The sequence below is a fragment of the Anabrus simplex genome, chromosome 1 (assembly GCF_040414725.1).
Source record: "Anabrus simplex isolate iqAnaSimp1 chromosome 1, ASM4041472v1, whole genome shotgun sequence".
NCBI classification, from domain to species: Eukaryota; Metazoa; Arthropoda; class Insecta; order Orthoptera; family Tettigoniidae; genus Anabrus; species Anabrus simplex.
The window spans coordinates 464,963,664-464,982,780 of NC_090265.1; the positions used below are offsets into that span (position 1 = coordinate 464,963,664).

Here is a 19,117-nt window from a genome sequence, read left to right on the forward strand (position 1 = left end):
TGCTCTAAACTGACGTCTTCTTGGTGTTGGGATTTCATTCTCCGCCAGTGTATTTATTGTGAATTATTCTCGCAGTATTGATCTAGCTACTGTGATGTATGCTTTGTCAATTGATGAGCAACACGACTGATGTTGAGGTCCAATTTTTAAACATATTATTCCAGTCATTCAACTTTTCTTGAACTTTCTGTTCAGTATGGTCCATATTACCAGGTCATCTGCTAAGGCAAGAGCTACAATCTCCTTTTTATTGAATCAGTAACTCTCATCACGACCTTTCCACTTGAACTGTTAAAGATAAGATAGTCGACAACAACTGAATTTCGTTGAATTCAGTGCAGTGCGCACATGCTTCCGTATTATTATTATTATTATTATTATTATTATTATTATTATTATTATTATTATTATTATTATTATTATTTATTATCAGCTGCGATTCTGGGAGGTTCGGCTTCGAATCCCGGTACTGCCAGAGATTTAGAATGTGGTTAAAAATTTTGTTCATGGAGCTTACCTCCATTGGGGGTCTGCCTGAAAAGAGCTGCGCCACCTAGGGATGAGAACACGTGTTTATTTTTAATGAAATTACGTAATTAAGTTTAATTGGTGATGATATTTTTATGAAAATCTGAGTTGCTCTTGCATGTAGTGAGTTTACTTTCTTAGTTGAGTTCCTAATTTATGGGCTATAGCGATTATCAGAGCTTATTAAACGCGTTCTGACCGAGCTCGATAGCTGCAGTCGCTTAAGTGCGGCCAGTATCCAGTATTCGGGAGATAGTAGGTTCGAACCCCACTGTCGGCAGCCTTGAAAATGGTTTTCCGTGGTTTCCCATTTTCACACCAGGAAAATGCTGGGGCTGTACCTTAATTAAGGCCACGGCCGCTTCCTTCCCAGTCCTAGCCCTTTCCTGTCCCATCGTCGCCATAAGACCTATCTGTATCGGTGCGACGTAAAGCACCTAGCAAAAAAAAAAACGCGTTCTGAGGGCAATCATCATAATGCCTGAACTCTCCAGTTACTACCACGGTATCCCCTGCCCACCGGGCGAGTTGGCCGTGCGCGTAGAGGCGCGCGGCTGTGAGCTTGCATCCGGGAGATAGTAGGTTCGAATCCCACTATCGGCAGTCCTGAAAATGGTTTTCCGTGGTTTCCCATTTTCACACCAGGCAAATGCTGGGGCTGTACCTTAATTAAGGCCACGGCCGCTTCCTTCCAACTCCTAGGCCTTTCCTATCCCATCGTCGCCATAAGACCTATCTGTGTCGGTGCGACGTAAAGCCTCTAGCAAGCTATCCCCTGCCCGAGTCTGGCATTGCTTCCACTTACTTGTGTCAGGCTCCTTGCTTTAATCTTTCCTAACTAAACTTCCTTGGCCAAATTTGGTTCTGACCCCGACTATATTAGGTTTTGCGAGGCCTAGGAAGTCTCATTTTCTCGCCCTTTTTGGTCCTTTCCTTTCTTTTGCCGATTCCTTAATTTTCGAAGTATCGGATCTCTTCCATTTTCCCTTCTGATTACTGTCAATAGAGGATGGTTGCCCGGTTATATTTCCTCTTAAATCACTAATCACTATCACCAACTCTACAGTTATTTACCTTCTAGCACACCCGGAGGGAATTACTTCCACTTACTTACCCTCGCTTTCTTCTTTTCTAACTGACCTCCACTGCTCACCTCTTGTTCTCTTCTGACTCTACAGTATTCGTTTCCGAGGCGTAGAAATTATTTCTTTTCCACGTACTCTCTCTTCTCTTGCCGATTCCTTCACTCTTCCAAGGTTTGGACCTCTTCCTTTGTTTTTATTTTAAAACAATAATCACAACCACCACCTAGCCATTACAGTCGTTACTATGGAAAATAGGTTTTGTGGGCCCTTAACACCTTAAGTGCCACATAGGCTGTGATAAAAATTCCCTCTTTGACCGAGCGAGTTGTTCGTGCGGTTAGGGTCATGCAGCTGTGAGCTTATATTAGGGAGATAGTGGGTTCTAATCCCATTGTCGACAGCCCTGAAGATGGTTTTCCGAGTTTTCCCATTTTCACACCATGAAAATGCTGGGGCTGTACCTTAATTAAAGGCACGGCCGCTCCCTTCTCACTCCTAGCCCTTCCTGATGATGATGATGATGCTTGTTGTTTAAAGGAGCCTAACATCGAAGGTCATCGGTTCCGCTAGTCCTTCCTATCCCATTATGGTTGCCTATTTGTACTTCCTCTTTAAACAATGGTGCATACTATGTTTTTACTTGTTTTCTTTAAATTACTGTTAGAATCATTATTAGTTATTACACACAGTCACTTGGTTACATACAGAATTTGGTCAATATGTTATCATCTTCCCATTTTTTCACAGCATATTGCATGTTAGTAGCTCCTCTCCCCTTCATCGTCATCATCATCAGCAGCAGCAGCAATAGTAGAATTAGATGTTATCGTCGACACTTTCTTAAACCTATCATCATCATCATCATCATCATCACATAGTCATCATTTTAATAATTTGTAATAAAAGACTACCTGAACTATAATTAATAAATAAATAATTTTTTTCTTTTCAATCGCTTGTTCACGTACAAATATAACACTGTTTGTTCACAGGTGATACCAGACAAAATGAAGGCTCCCAAAAGCAGCGATTTGTCTACCGTTTTATTGATGGCCGTCTTGGGATTAGCACAGAGTTCCTTACAAGAGTGAGTTGATATTTATGTTATTTGTCGTTAAATGAAACAAACTCAAGAGAACACACTGTTTGAATTATTGGCTCACGGCTGACCTTTAATTAATGTTTAATAGGTCAAGCAGAACGTAGTAGGGTACTATATAACATAACATAACATAACATAACAGTTTATGAATGTTACTTGGTTCACAGCGATCGGTAAACTATTCTGTGAATCGAGTTTTTCACCGAGCACTTACATTGAAAGATCACTTTATTAGCGACACCTATTGTATCTAAAAACGGGTCGGTCCCCCACTGCTGATGGTCACGGCTTGCAAACGTCGGGGACAGACGCACATAGTCTACAGTATGTAGTCCAATTCTTGCAGCATCTAGTGTAGTAGACACACATTTTGTGGAGGCCTAGAAGCACCCCTCACAGCGCGTTCCGGCATATCCCAAACATGTTCGATGGGGTTATAGTCTGGGAAATTTGAGAGTATGGAAGAGTGGGGGATTCATTATCATGTTCCTCCAACCAGACTGTAAAGACCTGAGCCCGGTGACACGGTGCATTTTCATGTTGGAATATTGCGCTGATGTCGGGAAAGACTACCTGAAGATACGGGTGTAGATTGCCGGCTAATAGGCTAGTGTAATCTTCACCACTTGAAGTGGGTGGTGGTGGTTGTAGTTTAAATAGGAAGTTGGAAATTGGAAGAGATCCGACACTTTGAAAAATGAAGGTGTCATATCTCTTTGTATTTCACTATCGATTCTGATTGTAGCACCATTCGATATGTTACAGACTCGTTCTTCCTTCAAAAATATTCTACTTAGGTAATAGGTTATATTTCAAGATATTATTAATTTTATTAGCCTACTTGTTTGAATGATTAAATCAAATACATAGCAGAAGGTATCGGCCAAAGAAAGGCAGGGGCCACAAAGGACTCAGCTAAGGGCCTCGTCATCGCCAACCCACGCTTCCAAGTTAAGAGCCCCTGCCACCCCTTTTATTCGTCTCTTTTGACAGCCAGGGAATACCGTGGGGGTCGATGATTAGGTCAGTCGCCCCAATGCCAAGTTGATTCAAGCAGTCATAACTCTTTGTTTGAAGGTCCCTTGTGCCATTTATATAAGGGTTGTTCTCTCTACTCATAACCTGACAGATGTTTACAGTATATGTTGAAGTCGAGCTTGCCAAGAGGTGCAGAAGAGACCAACACCTTTATATTTCCTTGCCGTGTATAGTATAGCATATGATGGGGCGTATCGGTCGGTAGTTGAAGGACCTCTTTCAGAGTGCTTTATATTATTTTATCCGCATCGGATAAAAACTTTCGTGGACGTTTGTGCTCAGGTGTTGCCTGGAATGAATGTATGCGTGTTGAAGATTGAACAGTTCAGAATTTGGAATTTCTGGTCTGCTTCCAGCAAAGGTGAATCAGCAAGAATTTCTACTTGGTCTCGTAGTTTTTTCAGTGTGGTTTGAGTGTCAAATAACAGTTCGTCGGAGAAGTTTATGCCTGGATAACGTATTGGTTCAACATGGCTTGTGTTCTTATTTTTTGTTGATTTATACTGAGATTTCGTTTGAATATTTCCCTTTCTTGACGCATACCGTTACATATTTTTGAAACATTTATGTAGAGGCCTACTTCATGAAACCGTTGTAGTGCAATTTTTTTTCAGTTCAGCTGCTGCTTCCACACTGTCACCGATGATTACCGTGTTATCTGCGAAACACATGATCGTCAGTCATTGTTCTCCTCTGGGGACAAGTGTAGCTAAACAGATCAGTAATTGTAGTTCTAGTTATGTAGAATTGGAAAGATTTCATATTGTTTGTTTTATATTGGAATGTAACGACGTAACTCTTTCATAACCTGAAATTTGATTTAGTAAGAAGACTTTTCGAGTGATTTATCGCTTTTATTTAACTTCAGTGTTTGGCGTTTCTTCTAAACACATAGTGAATTAATGTTTCCCTTCAGAACGATGTAACGTAAGATCCCCTCGGATCAAATGTTGTTGGTTCATTCTGAAAGTCTGTTTGGGGTGATGCATGTTCCAGCATCCGGATTCATCTATAACTTAAGGGTGTCACGAGATGACAATACATGGTGGAATTTTATTTTAGATTGTGATAATTGCTGTTAACTTGTAATAAACACCATGCTTTCAAATAATATTTCGCAACCTATCCAAAGCAACTGATAGTTAATTTGGTTCGATTAAGAAACCATTCACAGTGGGTCAAAATCGAAATCTAGGGGGACAAAAATAATTTTTACGTTTTAATCTTGAATTTAGAGTGAAAGCAACGTATATAATTTGTTTACTTCATAATAAACATCAGCTAAGAACTTTTTTAAGCTACATCTACGTCTATGACTAGGAGTTAGATAGAGCCTAAACTACAATAAACTACAATAGATTGTACTCAGTTTACCTTTAATTTGGAAGACTGCAATTGTGGATAATTGCAGACAGCACTTCAGTCACTATTACTAATCACTCGATGACCTTGACCTCGATGACTCATCACATGTGTCATCTGAAGCATTATCGTCATTCACTGCCTCATTCTGTTCATGATGAGCCGGTACATCTGGTTCTTTCAGGCGTAGTAATACTTCACTGGATAATGCTCTTCTCGTTTTATGTTGAATTTTGGTTTTATGAGATATTACTGGGTCCGAAGATATCAGCAGCATATGTAATATGTCCTCTCGTGAGGATTTCCTAGAATGTCCAAATCTGTATTTTGTCAAATCTTTGTTACGTGTTTCTTGGGCTTCTTCTGACAATTGCCCGATAGGTATAATACAAAAATCAATTATATCTGCACCATGAATTAATAATTTATGCACAGTGACTGGCATATAATACCATGGATACAGATTTAGATACAATTTTGCTGTATCCTGGGTGCAGGTTTTGAAAGCGGGTGTATTTATAGGGAACTGACAAGAAAGAGCACACAAAATTGTAGAAAAACGTCTGATTAGCTTTTCATTTATACCCGTAATTTTGGATGACAATACTGTATCCTCAAAGAAACGGCGAGCAGTGTTGCAATCATTCGAATTTCCGACGCCTCCAGATCTTGGTTTGTCAACATGCAGACCCATTTCTGATCGAAATTTATTTTGTATTACTTTCTTTCTGTTTTCTATTTTTGTCTTATCTTCATCCGCTCTTGCTTGCCATTTCTTAATTTCTATTTTGTAAGATATATGTAGCAGGCATCCAAAAAAAAAAAACGGATCCAACAATGGAGGATAGATAATCCAAATTTATAGCTCTCTTCAGGACAAACTGTTTCTGCGAGTGTGTTATTCATTTCTCTGGGACCAGCACCACACAAATAACACCTCTGTGCTGATGAACCTGTAATAGAATTGCAGACTTTTCCATCCACCATGGTCAGCAATAGAGTTTGATTAATATATATGTATTGATCATTAATTTCTATTTTACTTGGTTGGAGGGACGTTTTTCAGTTTCAACTAATTGAACCTCTCGCCTAGTCAATTCGACAGTCTCCTTTTCAAACAATAATTTAAGAGGTCTGCAAAATCGTGTCGAAAAAGGTCGTGGGTTCTGCCATAAAATTTATTTTCCATTGTTGCTTTCTACATTTAAAGAACACATTTGTAATGGAACAACTGAAACTACAAAAACATCAGTGTCACTGCCGTCATCATCTGTAAATTTCTGCTTATACTGATTATGTCCGCTTGGACCATCACACCCCTTTTTAATATAATATGAACTGTATCATTGCTAGAAATAGACTGTTTCAAAACATCTTCTTGAACTACTGCAAGGCGCTCAATTTTATGGTCGACAAGTGATTGCAATGTTATTGTGGCTGATGTTTCTGTTACTGTTATTGATTCACTTGGTGGATAGAATTTCTGTTTTGTTTTCTAATGATGTGGTAAGGTGGGAAAATATTCAGTTCCTATTTTTGCATTCAAGTTGCATATTCATGTATTGGCTTTTGCTGTAATTGTTATCTACAAGGAATGATAGAGCCTCTTCACCGGTAAGTGGTACAGGTTTTACAGCTGGTGATATATAGGATTTTTTAATTTTAGTAGCTCTATGTGGAAACTTAAGAGTTTCTTTAACCATTTTTTGCAGCATCTCGTTTTCCAGACATGTGCAATGATACTTGTGTGGCATGAATAACTTCCTGTTCTGAATGTGCAGAGAGTAGCGGTTGAATTTTTCGTCTCTTTGATTTTTCACTACTTTCATGAAAAAGCTTTCTAGGCCTTCCGACTTTCGTTGCGGATGGAGTAGGAGGATTTACATTTTCTGTTAATTTAGAATCATACACAATTTTTCGAAAATATTACCTTCTCCTTTAACCAATCAGAATATTTTGAAATGAATTTTGCTTTACTTCTGTGAACCTGCTTCCACCGCCTGGTAAAATTATCAACAAAATCCTTTAAATCTCCTTGTAAGCATTCAGTTATCTCTTCGGAACAATTTTCTATCCCTAATTTACTTTTGACAAAGTCACAAAGTTCCACTTTTGACACAATCTTCGAACCCAGTGCTTCAAACAGTTGTAAACGTGTGATAACTGATTGCGGTGCATCTTCTAAAACGTAAAATAACTAAGTAAGTTGCAAAAAGATGCAAAACATTTTATAACAGGCGTAAACTACAAGACTTTAACTACATTTTAACATTAAGTAGACAGTGATGCAGAGTGACGCGACATACTAAAACTCTAAGTGAAAATATAATTTTAAAAATAATAGTTAAATATTACATGATGCAAATATAGCTAAAATTACGTAACAATTACGCCCATTAATAACTGAAACCCGTTACAAATGTAAAGATCATACCTTCAGCTGCATGTTCCATCTTAAAGCATCACACTAACCTCAAAGACAACCAAACCACAGCCACTTACATTCACTCTCCAATTCAGACTGCGAGATACGCACGCACAACGCGGGAGATAAGATACCAGCTCGAACAGTGGTGACAGATTTACACTAAGATGCGTTTATATCCCAGAATAGTGCGCAGCAATTATATGAGAATGCTGTAGAAGTAATAAATTTTGATTTTTTAATTATGAAAAAATAATTTTGTCCTCCTAGATTTTGATTTTTACCCACTGTGCATTGGGGGGATTTTCCGGTATCCAAGAGTATAGTCGATTGGTGGGTAACCTTAATTAAATGTAAATCTGGAATTCTACTTTTTCAAGATCAGATTTTATACGGATCCTGTGGGTTAACTCTCAGTTATCCTTTGGGTCAATGTTGCCCGATTTTCAGGTTTCTATTCTTTTTTCTAGATTTGCTGTCCACAAATCTTACATTGCGTTTTCACACTTTGAAATACATTAATGTAAATAATTTCAAGATCATTCCACCATTCACGTTATGCATTGTGACTGCGTTAAAACATGCTGTGACATATTTAATTAATTCTTCTTGGTTATTGAGTAAATATAATTATCGTGATTTCATTGAATACATTTTAGTAAGCACATTTTTGCTCCTCATTTGAAGTAGTTATGCTCTCCTCTGGACCCTATCGATCGGTGAATGAAGTGACTGAAAATAACCTTATACGACCCTAGATCTAAGAATCAATATTGTTCAACCGAATAGCCGAGAAAGACGACCGACGATGGAAGAGTAAGTTCAACTGTTCGATATGAATGACCTGAATAAATTAATGAATTAATGAAATGAATGAATAATTAATTAATGGTGACTGAAATGTATTCTAACGGCAAAAAGTTATATACATGTCAAGCCTGGTTTGAATCAGCCAGTCTTGTTATCCAACTCTAGGCTCGCAAGCAACGACCTAGAACAATGCCTCACCCCGTCCTTGAATAATATTTCACTGATTCTCGACAAGGCTGCATGCTCCCTGCCCTGATCTGCCTCACTGTCATGTGCAGATCTCTGCCGTTACCTAAGTCCCTCTGCTGATTCAACCCTCTTCCCTCCCGTATGACCGAGCTCAATAGCTGCAGTCGCTTAAGTGCGACCAGTATCCAGTAATCGGGAAATAGTGGATTCGAGCCCCACTGTCGGCAGCCCTGAAGATGGTTTTCTGTGGTTTCCCATTTCCACACCAGGCAAATGCCGGGGCTGTACCTTAGTTAAGGCCACGGCCGCTCCCTTCCAACTCCTAGGCCTTTCTTATCCCATCGTCGCCATAAGACCTATCTGTGTCGGTGCGACGTAAAGCAAATAGCAAAAAACACCTCCCGTATGCTTGCTGTGCCTCAGTGCCCTGTATGTCTCATTTCATCTAACTTTATCTCGGAACCCAAAATATCGAATAACAACACAGCAAAAAAACATGACAACCACCCTGCACTCACTCCATATTACTCTAAGTTTACCAGGAACCCAACACACTCACACCCTCCTTATACACTATATTGACCCCGAACCTAAATTATCTAACAACACAAAACAAAACATATTAAACCCCTACGTACACTACCATTAAACATAATTTCATTATTGCACTAGTACAACTGCAGTACTCACACACGATAATTCCCCTCTGTGACCAAGTGTCTCTTGCTCATTAAACACATGTCCACATCCTTTATTTTCTTTATACATTATTTCCTCACTGCACTTAAATACAAACTTAAATAACATTCCACTTTCCACTCTCTTACCACCCATCCAATAATTTTCTGTTCATTACCATACTGCTTTAACAATTCCCGCTGTCTCTCACTCAATATTTTCCCTCTCACATTTTGCGTTTCTTTACATATTGATAACAAATGCAGATCTTCTCTCACTTCACCACACAGTGTACATAAGATATTGTCCTTTTCTGGATCCATCCCTTGTTCTTGCATAATCCCAACATCCACCATAATAAACCTCTTCTCGCAGCTCTATCTACATAACTAATCCTTATCCTCGTCACTTCGCTTATATTATTAAATATACTTAGGGTTCTTCTCCTTCGACATTCCTCCAACTGATTTTTCATTTGGATATACTTTATCCTCTTTATAACAATTATCCAAAACCCTCTTCCCCTTTTATCCCAATCCTTGTACCGTATGTACCCTAAGCCCAGCTTTTCCACATTCATTTTGGCTTTCACCAACCAGCTCTCCCCATACATACTCTTGAGCTGTTGCTGATAAGCAGCTTGTAAGCAATATGCCCCCTTATCCTCTCTTTAATCTCATCCCTTAATTCAGTACTTTCTTCACAATTTCCACTTCCATATACAGTAGTCCCCACAAATTACTGCCGCCCCGCGTTAGCTGTGCACCCGGGAAGCCGCATCAGCGTCTTACTAAATGTGTTAGTTATCTGATTTAGACTATCCCTTCTTTTTTTCCTAACCCCACAATTCAGCTCCGTAGAGTACTCTGCTTAGCACCAATGTTTTGTACACCATCCTTTGTATGTTATAAATTATTCCGGGGCATTTGTTCTCCAAAATCTTGACAACTGAAAGAACCGCCATCCCTTCCATTTCGCTCTCTTGACATGATCTCCCTATCCCACTTTTATGTTTATAAGAACCCCAAAAATATTCCAACCTTTCTGCCTCTTCAATCATCTCCCACTGAAACAACCATTTCCTCCTTTTCTATCTCGTTCTGTCCTTTTTGCCTACCATCACCTTCGTCTTATTTGAGTTAATTTTCAGGGACCACTTACTCGCATACTCTGAGACCGCATTTAAATTTATTTGCAAACCTCACCCTCTTAGAGTCATTAATAACACATCGTCACCAAAAATCAATTCTGGGATCTCTAGATCGCCCGCAGCCGGAAAAGCCCATTTATCCCCCATGTCCTTGCAAACTATCATTTATAAATAATAAAAATAGAATCGGAGATAGTTTACAACCCTGCTACAAGCAAATCTTACATTCATTCAGCTCGATTACTATACCTCCCTCCGTTTAACACAACAGTAAACCTTATCACATATGGCCTCAATCGCACGGACCAACCTTCCTGAAATCCCCACCCTTCCTAATTTTGTTACTAACGCGCTTCTACTCACTGTGTCGAAAGCATTTTTGAAATCAATGGCAGCTATATATACTCTACCTCCGTCCTTATTCAGATATTTCTCCAAGATCATCTGAACTATCATTATATTGTCCGACGTCCTTCTGCCCTTTCTAAAATCACCCTGAAAATGACAGTACCCAGTATCGACCGCTCTTCAGCCCAGTTCCTCAGTCTGTTCGTTAATACACCCGTATAAATCTTGCTCAGCGAGTCGAATAAAGTTATTCTATAATTACTCGGGAGATTCCTCTCTCCTTTTTTCTTGTAGATTGCATCCGGGAGATAGTGGGTTCGAATCCCACTGTCGGCAGCCCGGAAGATGATTTTCCATGGTTTCCCATTTTCACCCCAGGAAACTGCTGGGACTGTGCCTTAATTAAGGCCACGGCCGCTTCCTTCCTACTCCTAGGCCTTTTCTATCCCATCGTCGCCATCTGACCTATCTGTGTCGCTGCGACGTAAAGCCACTAGCAAAAAAAAATCTTCTTGTAGACCAGGCATATAATCCCCAATTTGCCACTCTTTTGGGATCCCACCACACTCGAATATCTTGTTGAACAACTTTACTATGTCCTCCATAATCTGTCTATATTTCCCTATTTCTTTCCAAAATAAATAATTCCATTTCCTCCTCCTGGTGACTTGGTCCTCAGTTTCCGTATCACTTCCATTAACTCCTCTCCTGATATATCTTTATCCAACTCATAAATCGGTACATCTACTCCCCTCTGTAGGACCTTCACTCCCCTTTTACTCTCCACCTATCCCTCCCTCCTAATAATTTGCAAAAGTGCTCCACCCATGAACCATAGTCAATTTTCGGTTTGTCAAACCTCCTTCTCACCCCTGATAATTTTATTCACTCTCTCCCACACCCTTTCAAGTTGCTTCATTCTACACTCCCTATTTATCGCCTGTGCTTGCTCTCTCAGCCATAATTTCTTTGTCTCTGCAATTTTATCATTATATTCTTTCCTTAATATACAAAAATCTTCTCTTTTTGCACTCCCTCCGTGCTTCCTGTAATCTTTTAGAGCACTCATGACCACCTTCCTCATTTCCTTGCACTCTTTATTACACCACCCGTCTTCGCCTCCTTTTTCTTTTCTTAAATCTAGCTACTCAGCTATCCTCTTTATTGGGTATTATCTTCACCACTCTATCCGCATTATCCTCCCTTAAAGCTACCTCCCATTCTAAATAAATTGCAAGTCATTTTCTATAAGAGTGTCTAATTCCAATTTTACTTCCTCTGACCACTTATATTTAATATATCTCCTACCCTTCTGTATATCCCTCCCTTTCTATACTTGCACTTCCTCCTTCTCTCTTCTTCCCAGCTTAACATATACAGGGGCATGATGGAATTCAATCCAGTCTCCTATTTCTAACCTCGTTATTCTATCCAACATGTTCTCCGAACTAACTACCAAGAATATAATACTTCTACCCTGAGATGTATGTCAGTTTTCCTTCCCTATCCCGTCCCATCAGCCGTTTAAATATATAGGTTACCTGCCGCACATAATTCTAGCAATTTTCACTCATAACTTTTCCTTTGTTTATCTACACTACACCCCATTCCCCTCATTATCATCCTACCCGGTTTGCTATATGTTAGGCATAGGTTGCCTATTCTAGCATTCCTGTCACCTAACAACAACACCCCGTCTTCCTCATATTTCACACCAATGACACTTATTTCCAATAATTGATCCTCGAAAAAATTTTCGTTACCGCACGGCGAACCCTTAAGATGATTATGTAGGAAAGCCAAGCATACCTTCTTTCTTTCTTTCTCTCTTTCTCTCCCCCCATATTAAACCTGATCCAAACCACCTCGTCTATCTCATTTTCATTATCAAAAATTAATTCACTAATTCCTTCCTTTATTAAAACCACTATACCCCGCGGAGTCCTACCCTTCATCATCTCTTTCTTTTTTGTTTTATTCTTGACCATAAGCCCCCTCCACGTTAACACCTTCCCTATTTCTAACCACGCCTTTAACAGGGCCACAATATCGAAACTCTCTACTAATTTTATCACTTCCTCGTTCCCCATCTTACTTAACAAGCCTTCAATGTTTACAAACCTATCTTACAATCTAGTCATAAGATTTCCTCCCCCGCCTCTCCCTTCCTCCCTTATTTTACCCTCTTCTGCCAAATTCCCTGATTTACTTCTTGTTATTATTGTCCTTTCCCTTTCCACTTTCATTCCATACTTTTTAGGCATTTTGTGACATTCTTTATCCAGCCTTTCCTCCTGACATTTATGTTTCTTTCCCCACAGGTCTTTTAAACTCAAAATCCTCCCTCTGGCCAATGCCTCACTTCTTTCTCCTCTTGTGCTCCCCCCCATCTTATATGTACCTGCACACTGTCTACAACACTCGCCGATTCATCACTTTCCCCTACCACTAGTGACTGATGACCTCTCGTACCCGCACATACGCTGGCCTGGACTTCGTCCTCTTCCATGCCGCAGCCTCCTGCCTCGTCATGGCCATCCGTTTGCCCTGCAACCTTCCTTTCACCTTGTCTCCTCACCAGACACCCTCACTGTTTATGCTTTTCATGTATTTCCTATAACATCCACTGACCAAGTTCTAGTCCATCTTCCATGCCCCACCATCAGCTGTTGGCCGCTGGTATATGCTCTAAGTCCTTGACTTCTAGCTATCACTAGCTGCTTCCTTAAAATTCTAATGTTCTTACTTCCTTCACTCCACATGTTTCTTTTCACCCACACTTTCTCACCTTGTAAATTCCTGCGTTGCTCACCAAAATATCGGCCATCAAGGTAGATAATAAACTGGCCGTTATTGGCCTATGACCTTTCACTTTTCCTACCCTTTCCACATCGTCAATGTCCACTTCACTGAAGTTAATCTTCATTTTATTTTAGATCACCTCCACCACTGTATTCTGTGTCGCTCCCTCTTGAACACCATAAATAAAGATACATTTTCTCGTGCGTTCCTGACTCTTGATTTCATCTCACTTCATGTTAGTCAACTTCTCTTCCAAATTGTTTACCTTCTTCCTCAGTAGCACTATTTTTTCGCATTACTTTCCACCTTAGACGTTGTCTCATCCATTTTTCTTCTATCCACCACTTCATATCATTTATCTCCTTCCATTGTTCCCTTATTTCCTTAACTTGGTGATTTGGCAAGCCTCTTTAACCACCTCCTTAATCGCTTCAATTTCAATCCAAACGATGGTACCACCTGGACCATGACCTGGATTCAATTCCACGCCCCCAATGATTAATAAAACTGCCACCAGTGCTACTTCCCTCATACTTTCCATATCGCACTTGATCTCCGTTCTCCTTATTACTTTCCTCTTCATACTCCTTTGCCACCTTCCAATTACTGTTCGATATTGTTCCACTGAAATACCCATATCTCGACACTAACCGCTCAGCACATCCGCTGTCTCTGCTTGCTTAAGCCCATACAGATGGTTATTGGACGTCAGTTAGCTGGGCAATCATTGTCTCCTATCTTGACTCTTTTCAGAGCAAGCAGTACAAAGCCGGTTTGCAGCATTCTATTGCTGTTCCAATCAACGAAATACTTGTATAGGCAATTCCGTTCTTAATTGTCCATACAATGTGATCGGGACCGCTAAACATCTCTATCGAAATTCTCTTTATTGCTGCATTTACCTCTTCTTTGGATATGTCATTAACAATTTCGTTTTCCTCAATCAAATTTGTTAACTTTGGAAGGGTATTTCGGTATTACCTTATTATTGGGCTTATAAAAGAGTTTGGAAAAGTAAGCTCACCGGACAAACGTTAGTCAACCTAGTGCGCACGCACAGATTGATCGTTAAGCCTGTACAGATGGCACAGCGAACGAGTCCCATGTTCTGCCTCTATGTGAGCTATAAGGCAGTAGCAATCAGTGAGACATTGATGTTTCAAGCAGACAGTATACGTAAACATGGGTATATGCTAGGATGTGACAGGGTGGCAAAGAGGGACAATCGTGTTTGGCCGTGCCCATGGCCATACGACCGTGTGAATTTGCTGGAATGGTTGGTGTTTCGCAGCGGACTATTCAACGTGTCTACAAGCAGTGGTGTACTACACGTGGCCACGAAACAAGACGTCAGAATTGTGGTCGAAAGAGATCCTGAGTAAGGGGGACCGCAGACGCGTTTCGCGGCTTGTGAATCAAAATCGCTTCCAAACCCGACAGGAATTGCTGCTGTCAGTGAATGAAGGTCCACCGCAACCTGTTAGCGAGAGAATATTGCGATGGGAACTGCATACTTTGAACATTTCTCAAAGGGCCATTGCTCACTAAGGCACATAAAGATTCGCGTCTTCAGTGTGCTAGAAATCATCGAAAGTGGACAGTAGCTTACTGGTGGAACGTAATGTGGTCTGGCGATTCACTCTTTTGCCTGTATTCCAATGATGTACGTCATCGAGTGCACCTTAGGCCAAATGAAATATTTCATCCTGGGTGTGTGCAAGGTCAGGTTAAAGCCGGGGGTGTATCTGTGATGAATTAGGGGTAGTTTTCGTATCATGGATTGAGCCTGCTCACTGAGGTGACCACTGTTATGAACCAGCATGTCTGTTTAAACATTTTGGATGATTAGGTGTTGTCTTTCAGTCAACGCATGCATGATGAGTACTGCATGCGTCTGATACCCCAATTTTTCAAGATGACAACAGCAAAGTTCATCGGGCTGGACGCGTATGTGACTGGTTTTATGAACACACTCCCACTTCATTGCATCTCGATTGGCCAGCAAAATCACTTGAATTGAATCCATTTGAAAATCTGTGCAGCATGTTGGAACAGCGGGTAAAACGCCGACACCAGCATCCCCACAATTTGGTGGAATTGCGCGATCAGATCCTCACTGAGCGGTTTAACCTGGATGCAACGTTCTTGCACAACTTTGTGGAATCACTTTCTAACCGAATTTAGGCGTTATGAATTCTAGAGGCGGAGTTATACGGTATTAAATGATGCTTGTACTGATTTCTCCCAGGAATGACTAATTTTTTGTCCGGTGAATTTATGTATGTAAGCCATTTCTGTCTACAGTGCATAAAGGTGCTTTACATCTGAATACTGCCCTAACAGTCTTCCTGCGTTGCTTATAATAATGGAACTGAGTTAACTGATGCAAATATCTGCCCTTTCGTTTCTCTTTGTTTCTCTTGGTAGTCCTTTCTGGGTTGAAATAAGTTTTATATGATCGCTGATCGATCACATCACGTTTTTCGTGATATTTCTGATCAGGATGTTTAGGACCAGACTGAAGGTGTATCGCTGTGGGGAGAAACGACAGAAAGTTACTTACTAATGTATCAAAGACACCATTATTCGTATCATCCGTGGTGAATTTTTCTTTCCCATTACTTTCTTCCCTACTGAATTTATTATCGAGGTTCGATTTAACTGCTTGTTCATTGGAATCTTTTGTTATATCATAATTGTTGTGTTCAATATTAATACCAGCTACATCCATCCTTTGGATTCCTCTGAGCAGTTTCTCTTGAATTACTAATTTCGCACGGTGTTCAGCAGGACTGATATGTATATTAATACCTCTTGAAGATTTAAAAGACTTTCCGCAGAATGAACATTCTGGGGATTATCAGTCGGTTGAGTAGTTGACTTTGTCATGTCCGCTCATGAGCTGACATCCATGCCAGATCTGTAATCTCACATAAGAAAACGGGTTTACGGTTGTGACTTACTGACTCTCCGAGATTCATAGGAACTGCACCAATGTGTACATAGAAGTATTTGGTAAGAAACATACACCTATTTTTCAGATTTAAAATATTGAAGTTGATCGACTAACTCACTTCATACCAATCATAAGTAAGGTTACGAAAGCACTGTCCTTGCATCAGAAAAGCTAATATACAAGGTCATAAACAATCTCAAAAGTATAAAAATATGTCAGTTTACACAGTAAGTTGTACGAAAATAAATATTATTTGAATATACGAACATCTTAACTTATAAAGTGTTTTATGTACGGATTCTATGTCCTGGACGACCGAGGTAAACAAATACAAGTGATGAGTCTGGTATAGCATTTAGCTTTTTTAAGAATTGTTTTACGTCGCAGCGACAGAGATAGGTCTTATTATGACGATGCATTTAGATATAAAATACACTAAAAAGCGTACACGAAATCTCACATATTACTTCTGTCCACATGAAATAATAATAATAATAATAATAATAATAATAATAATAATAATAATAATAATAATAATACGTAATGAACAAAATCAGAATACCAGCGAAGAATTCTCTAAATCACATATAAACATATCAAAGCACAGATAACATGCTCCAGTTAGTTTTCCATTCCAAAGAGTTCTTAAGGAATCTTTCACATAGTGAGTGGCATAATATACAAACGCATGTTTCGTTTGGTTCACGTAAATAAGTCTTTGCACAACTTGTATGGAATTGTGGTTAATTTTCCAGACAATAAATCGCTTGCTAGATTGTACTCTCTATCTATTTCTATAAGGCCGACTAAGGACTACGATATTCAATTTTTCGCTGGGAGTGGGCTTCGATGTTTGCCCAGTACGTGCGCATGCTGTGGTTCTGTTGCTCCTTCCTCGCTTTGTCTTCTTACGGGGAAAATTGTCATAGAATCTCCTTCGTCTCAGAAGTCTTCTGAGTAGTGAACGGTTTCTGATGTCACTTTCAAGTCTTCCTAGTTCCTGAAGATATTTAGACATTCTTTTGCCAGTGAGATAGAATACGATTGGTCACCAAGGCAGAATTCATCCTTGATATGTGCCCATAGAATTTCAGACGTCTCTTCCTGCCTATGTCCGTGACGTTTCTGTGCAGTTATAGAGCTCCTGATTGTGTCGCCGCCTGTATTCACCCTCTATTTAGACTGGTCCTATTATCATCCTGAGAATCTTCCTTTCTTCAGTCTCGAGTTCTTCAGCTAGACCTTGTCCTATTAAGGATCAGGCACTCGAAGGTATACAGGCTTCTGGGCAGATGACAGCACGGTAGTGTCTGAGTTTGATGTTGCGTGACACACATTTTGTTGTACGTGTTCTTGGTCAGATAGTACGTCAGCTTTAGCTTAATAATTCGGGTTGTAAATGCTACCTAGTCTGACAGATTAGGCCATTCTCCTAAGTACTTGAACTTATTGACTTTATCATGGATTTTAAGTTTCATTCTATTCGTTTGTCCAGTCTGTTCATTAAGAGCTTCGGCATAGCGTTTTGAACCTCAACAGATCCACTATCAGTTGATATAAGTAGCCTAGGTTTCACTGAAGACACAAGGGTAATGATGATTAAGGTGCCCATACTCCGTCACTTTCACATTATCAAAGGTAATGATGAGACCGACACAGCTCTAGCCCATACCAGGAGCAGTCGTGTGTCTACCTCTTAGTCCCGTGTTCCTGATAGGGGTTCGGGGTTGAGGTGAGATGAATTGATATGGCATGGTATATGGCTGGATGCCCTTACTGACGCCAATCTCAGTCAAAGAGTTAATGCAGATTAAATGAATGATGGTGAATGAAATTGGGTGTGGAGGTGGAAGAAATCGGCTGTGCCTATGAATAAGAACTGTCCCGGCATTTGTCTGGAAGTGAAAAAGGGAAACCACAGAAAACCATTCATACTTCTCCAATACAGAACTTGGCTCTATAGCCGCAGTGCGTTAACAACCAGCTTCTGCCCGAAGCCAGGTCCAAACCACCGCAGAGGTGTGCCTGAGCCGGAGTTTGCGTACGGTAGGAGGGCCAGTTCCTTTCCGCTCCTCCATTCCCTTACCCCCACCAACAGCGCGTGGCAACCCATCCAAATCTTGACCACGCCCATTGTTGCTTAACTTCGGATATCTCACGGGATCCGGTGTTTCAACACGGCTACGACCATTGGCTAACAACCAACAGTTCCTTTAAAATAGCATTTCTTGTCCAGAAGGCACTGTATTCTGAACAAGGATATTTAGAAGATGATAATTGATACGGTGGATGTACATTACTCTATTCTGTTATGCTGTCATTGATAGTTATTACGTATTTTCACAAGTCACCTGTTTACAACATTGGGCCACGTATTGTAAATACATTGTAACAAAATATTTCTACTCTACATTTGTAACCTGTATTATCTGTTATAGTAGAATGTGACAGTGAGAATAGCCTAGGCTATTGTACAATATAAATGTGTGTGAAACCGCAATTAGTACTTTAAATGTGCGGCCAGTATCCAGTATTCGGGAGATAGTGGGTTCGAACCCCACTGTCAGCAGCCCTGAAGATGGTTTTCCGTGGTTTCCCATTTTCACACCAGGCAAATGCTGGGGCTGTACCTTAATTAAGGGCA

The 19,117-nt window shown here is 40.2% G+C and overlaps 1 protein-coding gene across 2 annotated transcripts in view; it reads left to right on the top strand.

Annotated features, from left to right (window-relative positions):
- LOC136867333 (chitooligosaccharidolytic beta-N-acetylglucosaminidase) overlaps positions 1-19,117 on the top strand; it is a 317,860-nt gene that overhangs the window by 180,153 nt on the left and 118,590 nt on the right. For both annotated transcript variants that reach the window (XM_067144497.2, XM_067144505.2), the window contains exon 2: positions 2,606-2,700. In XM_067144497.2, coding sequence (XP_067000598.2) covers positions 2,606-2,700 — 95 coding nt within the window. The remainder of the gene's footprint in view (positions 1-2,605; positions 2,701-19,117) is intronic.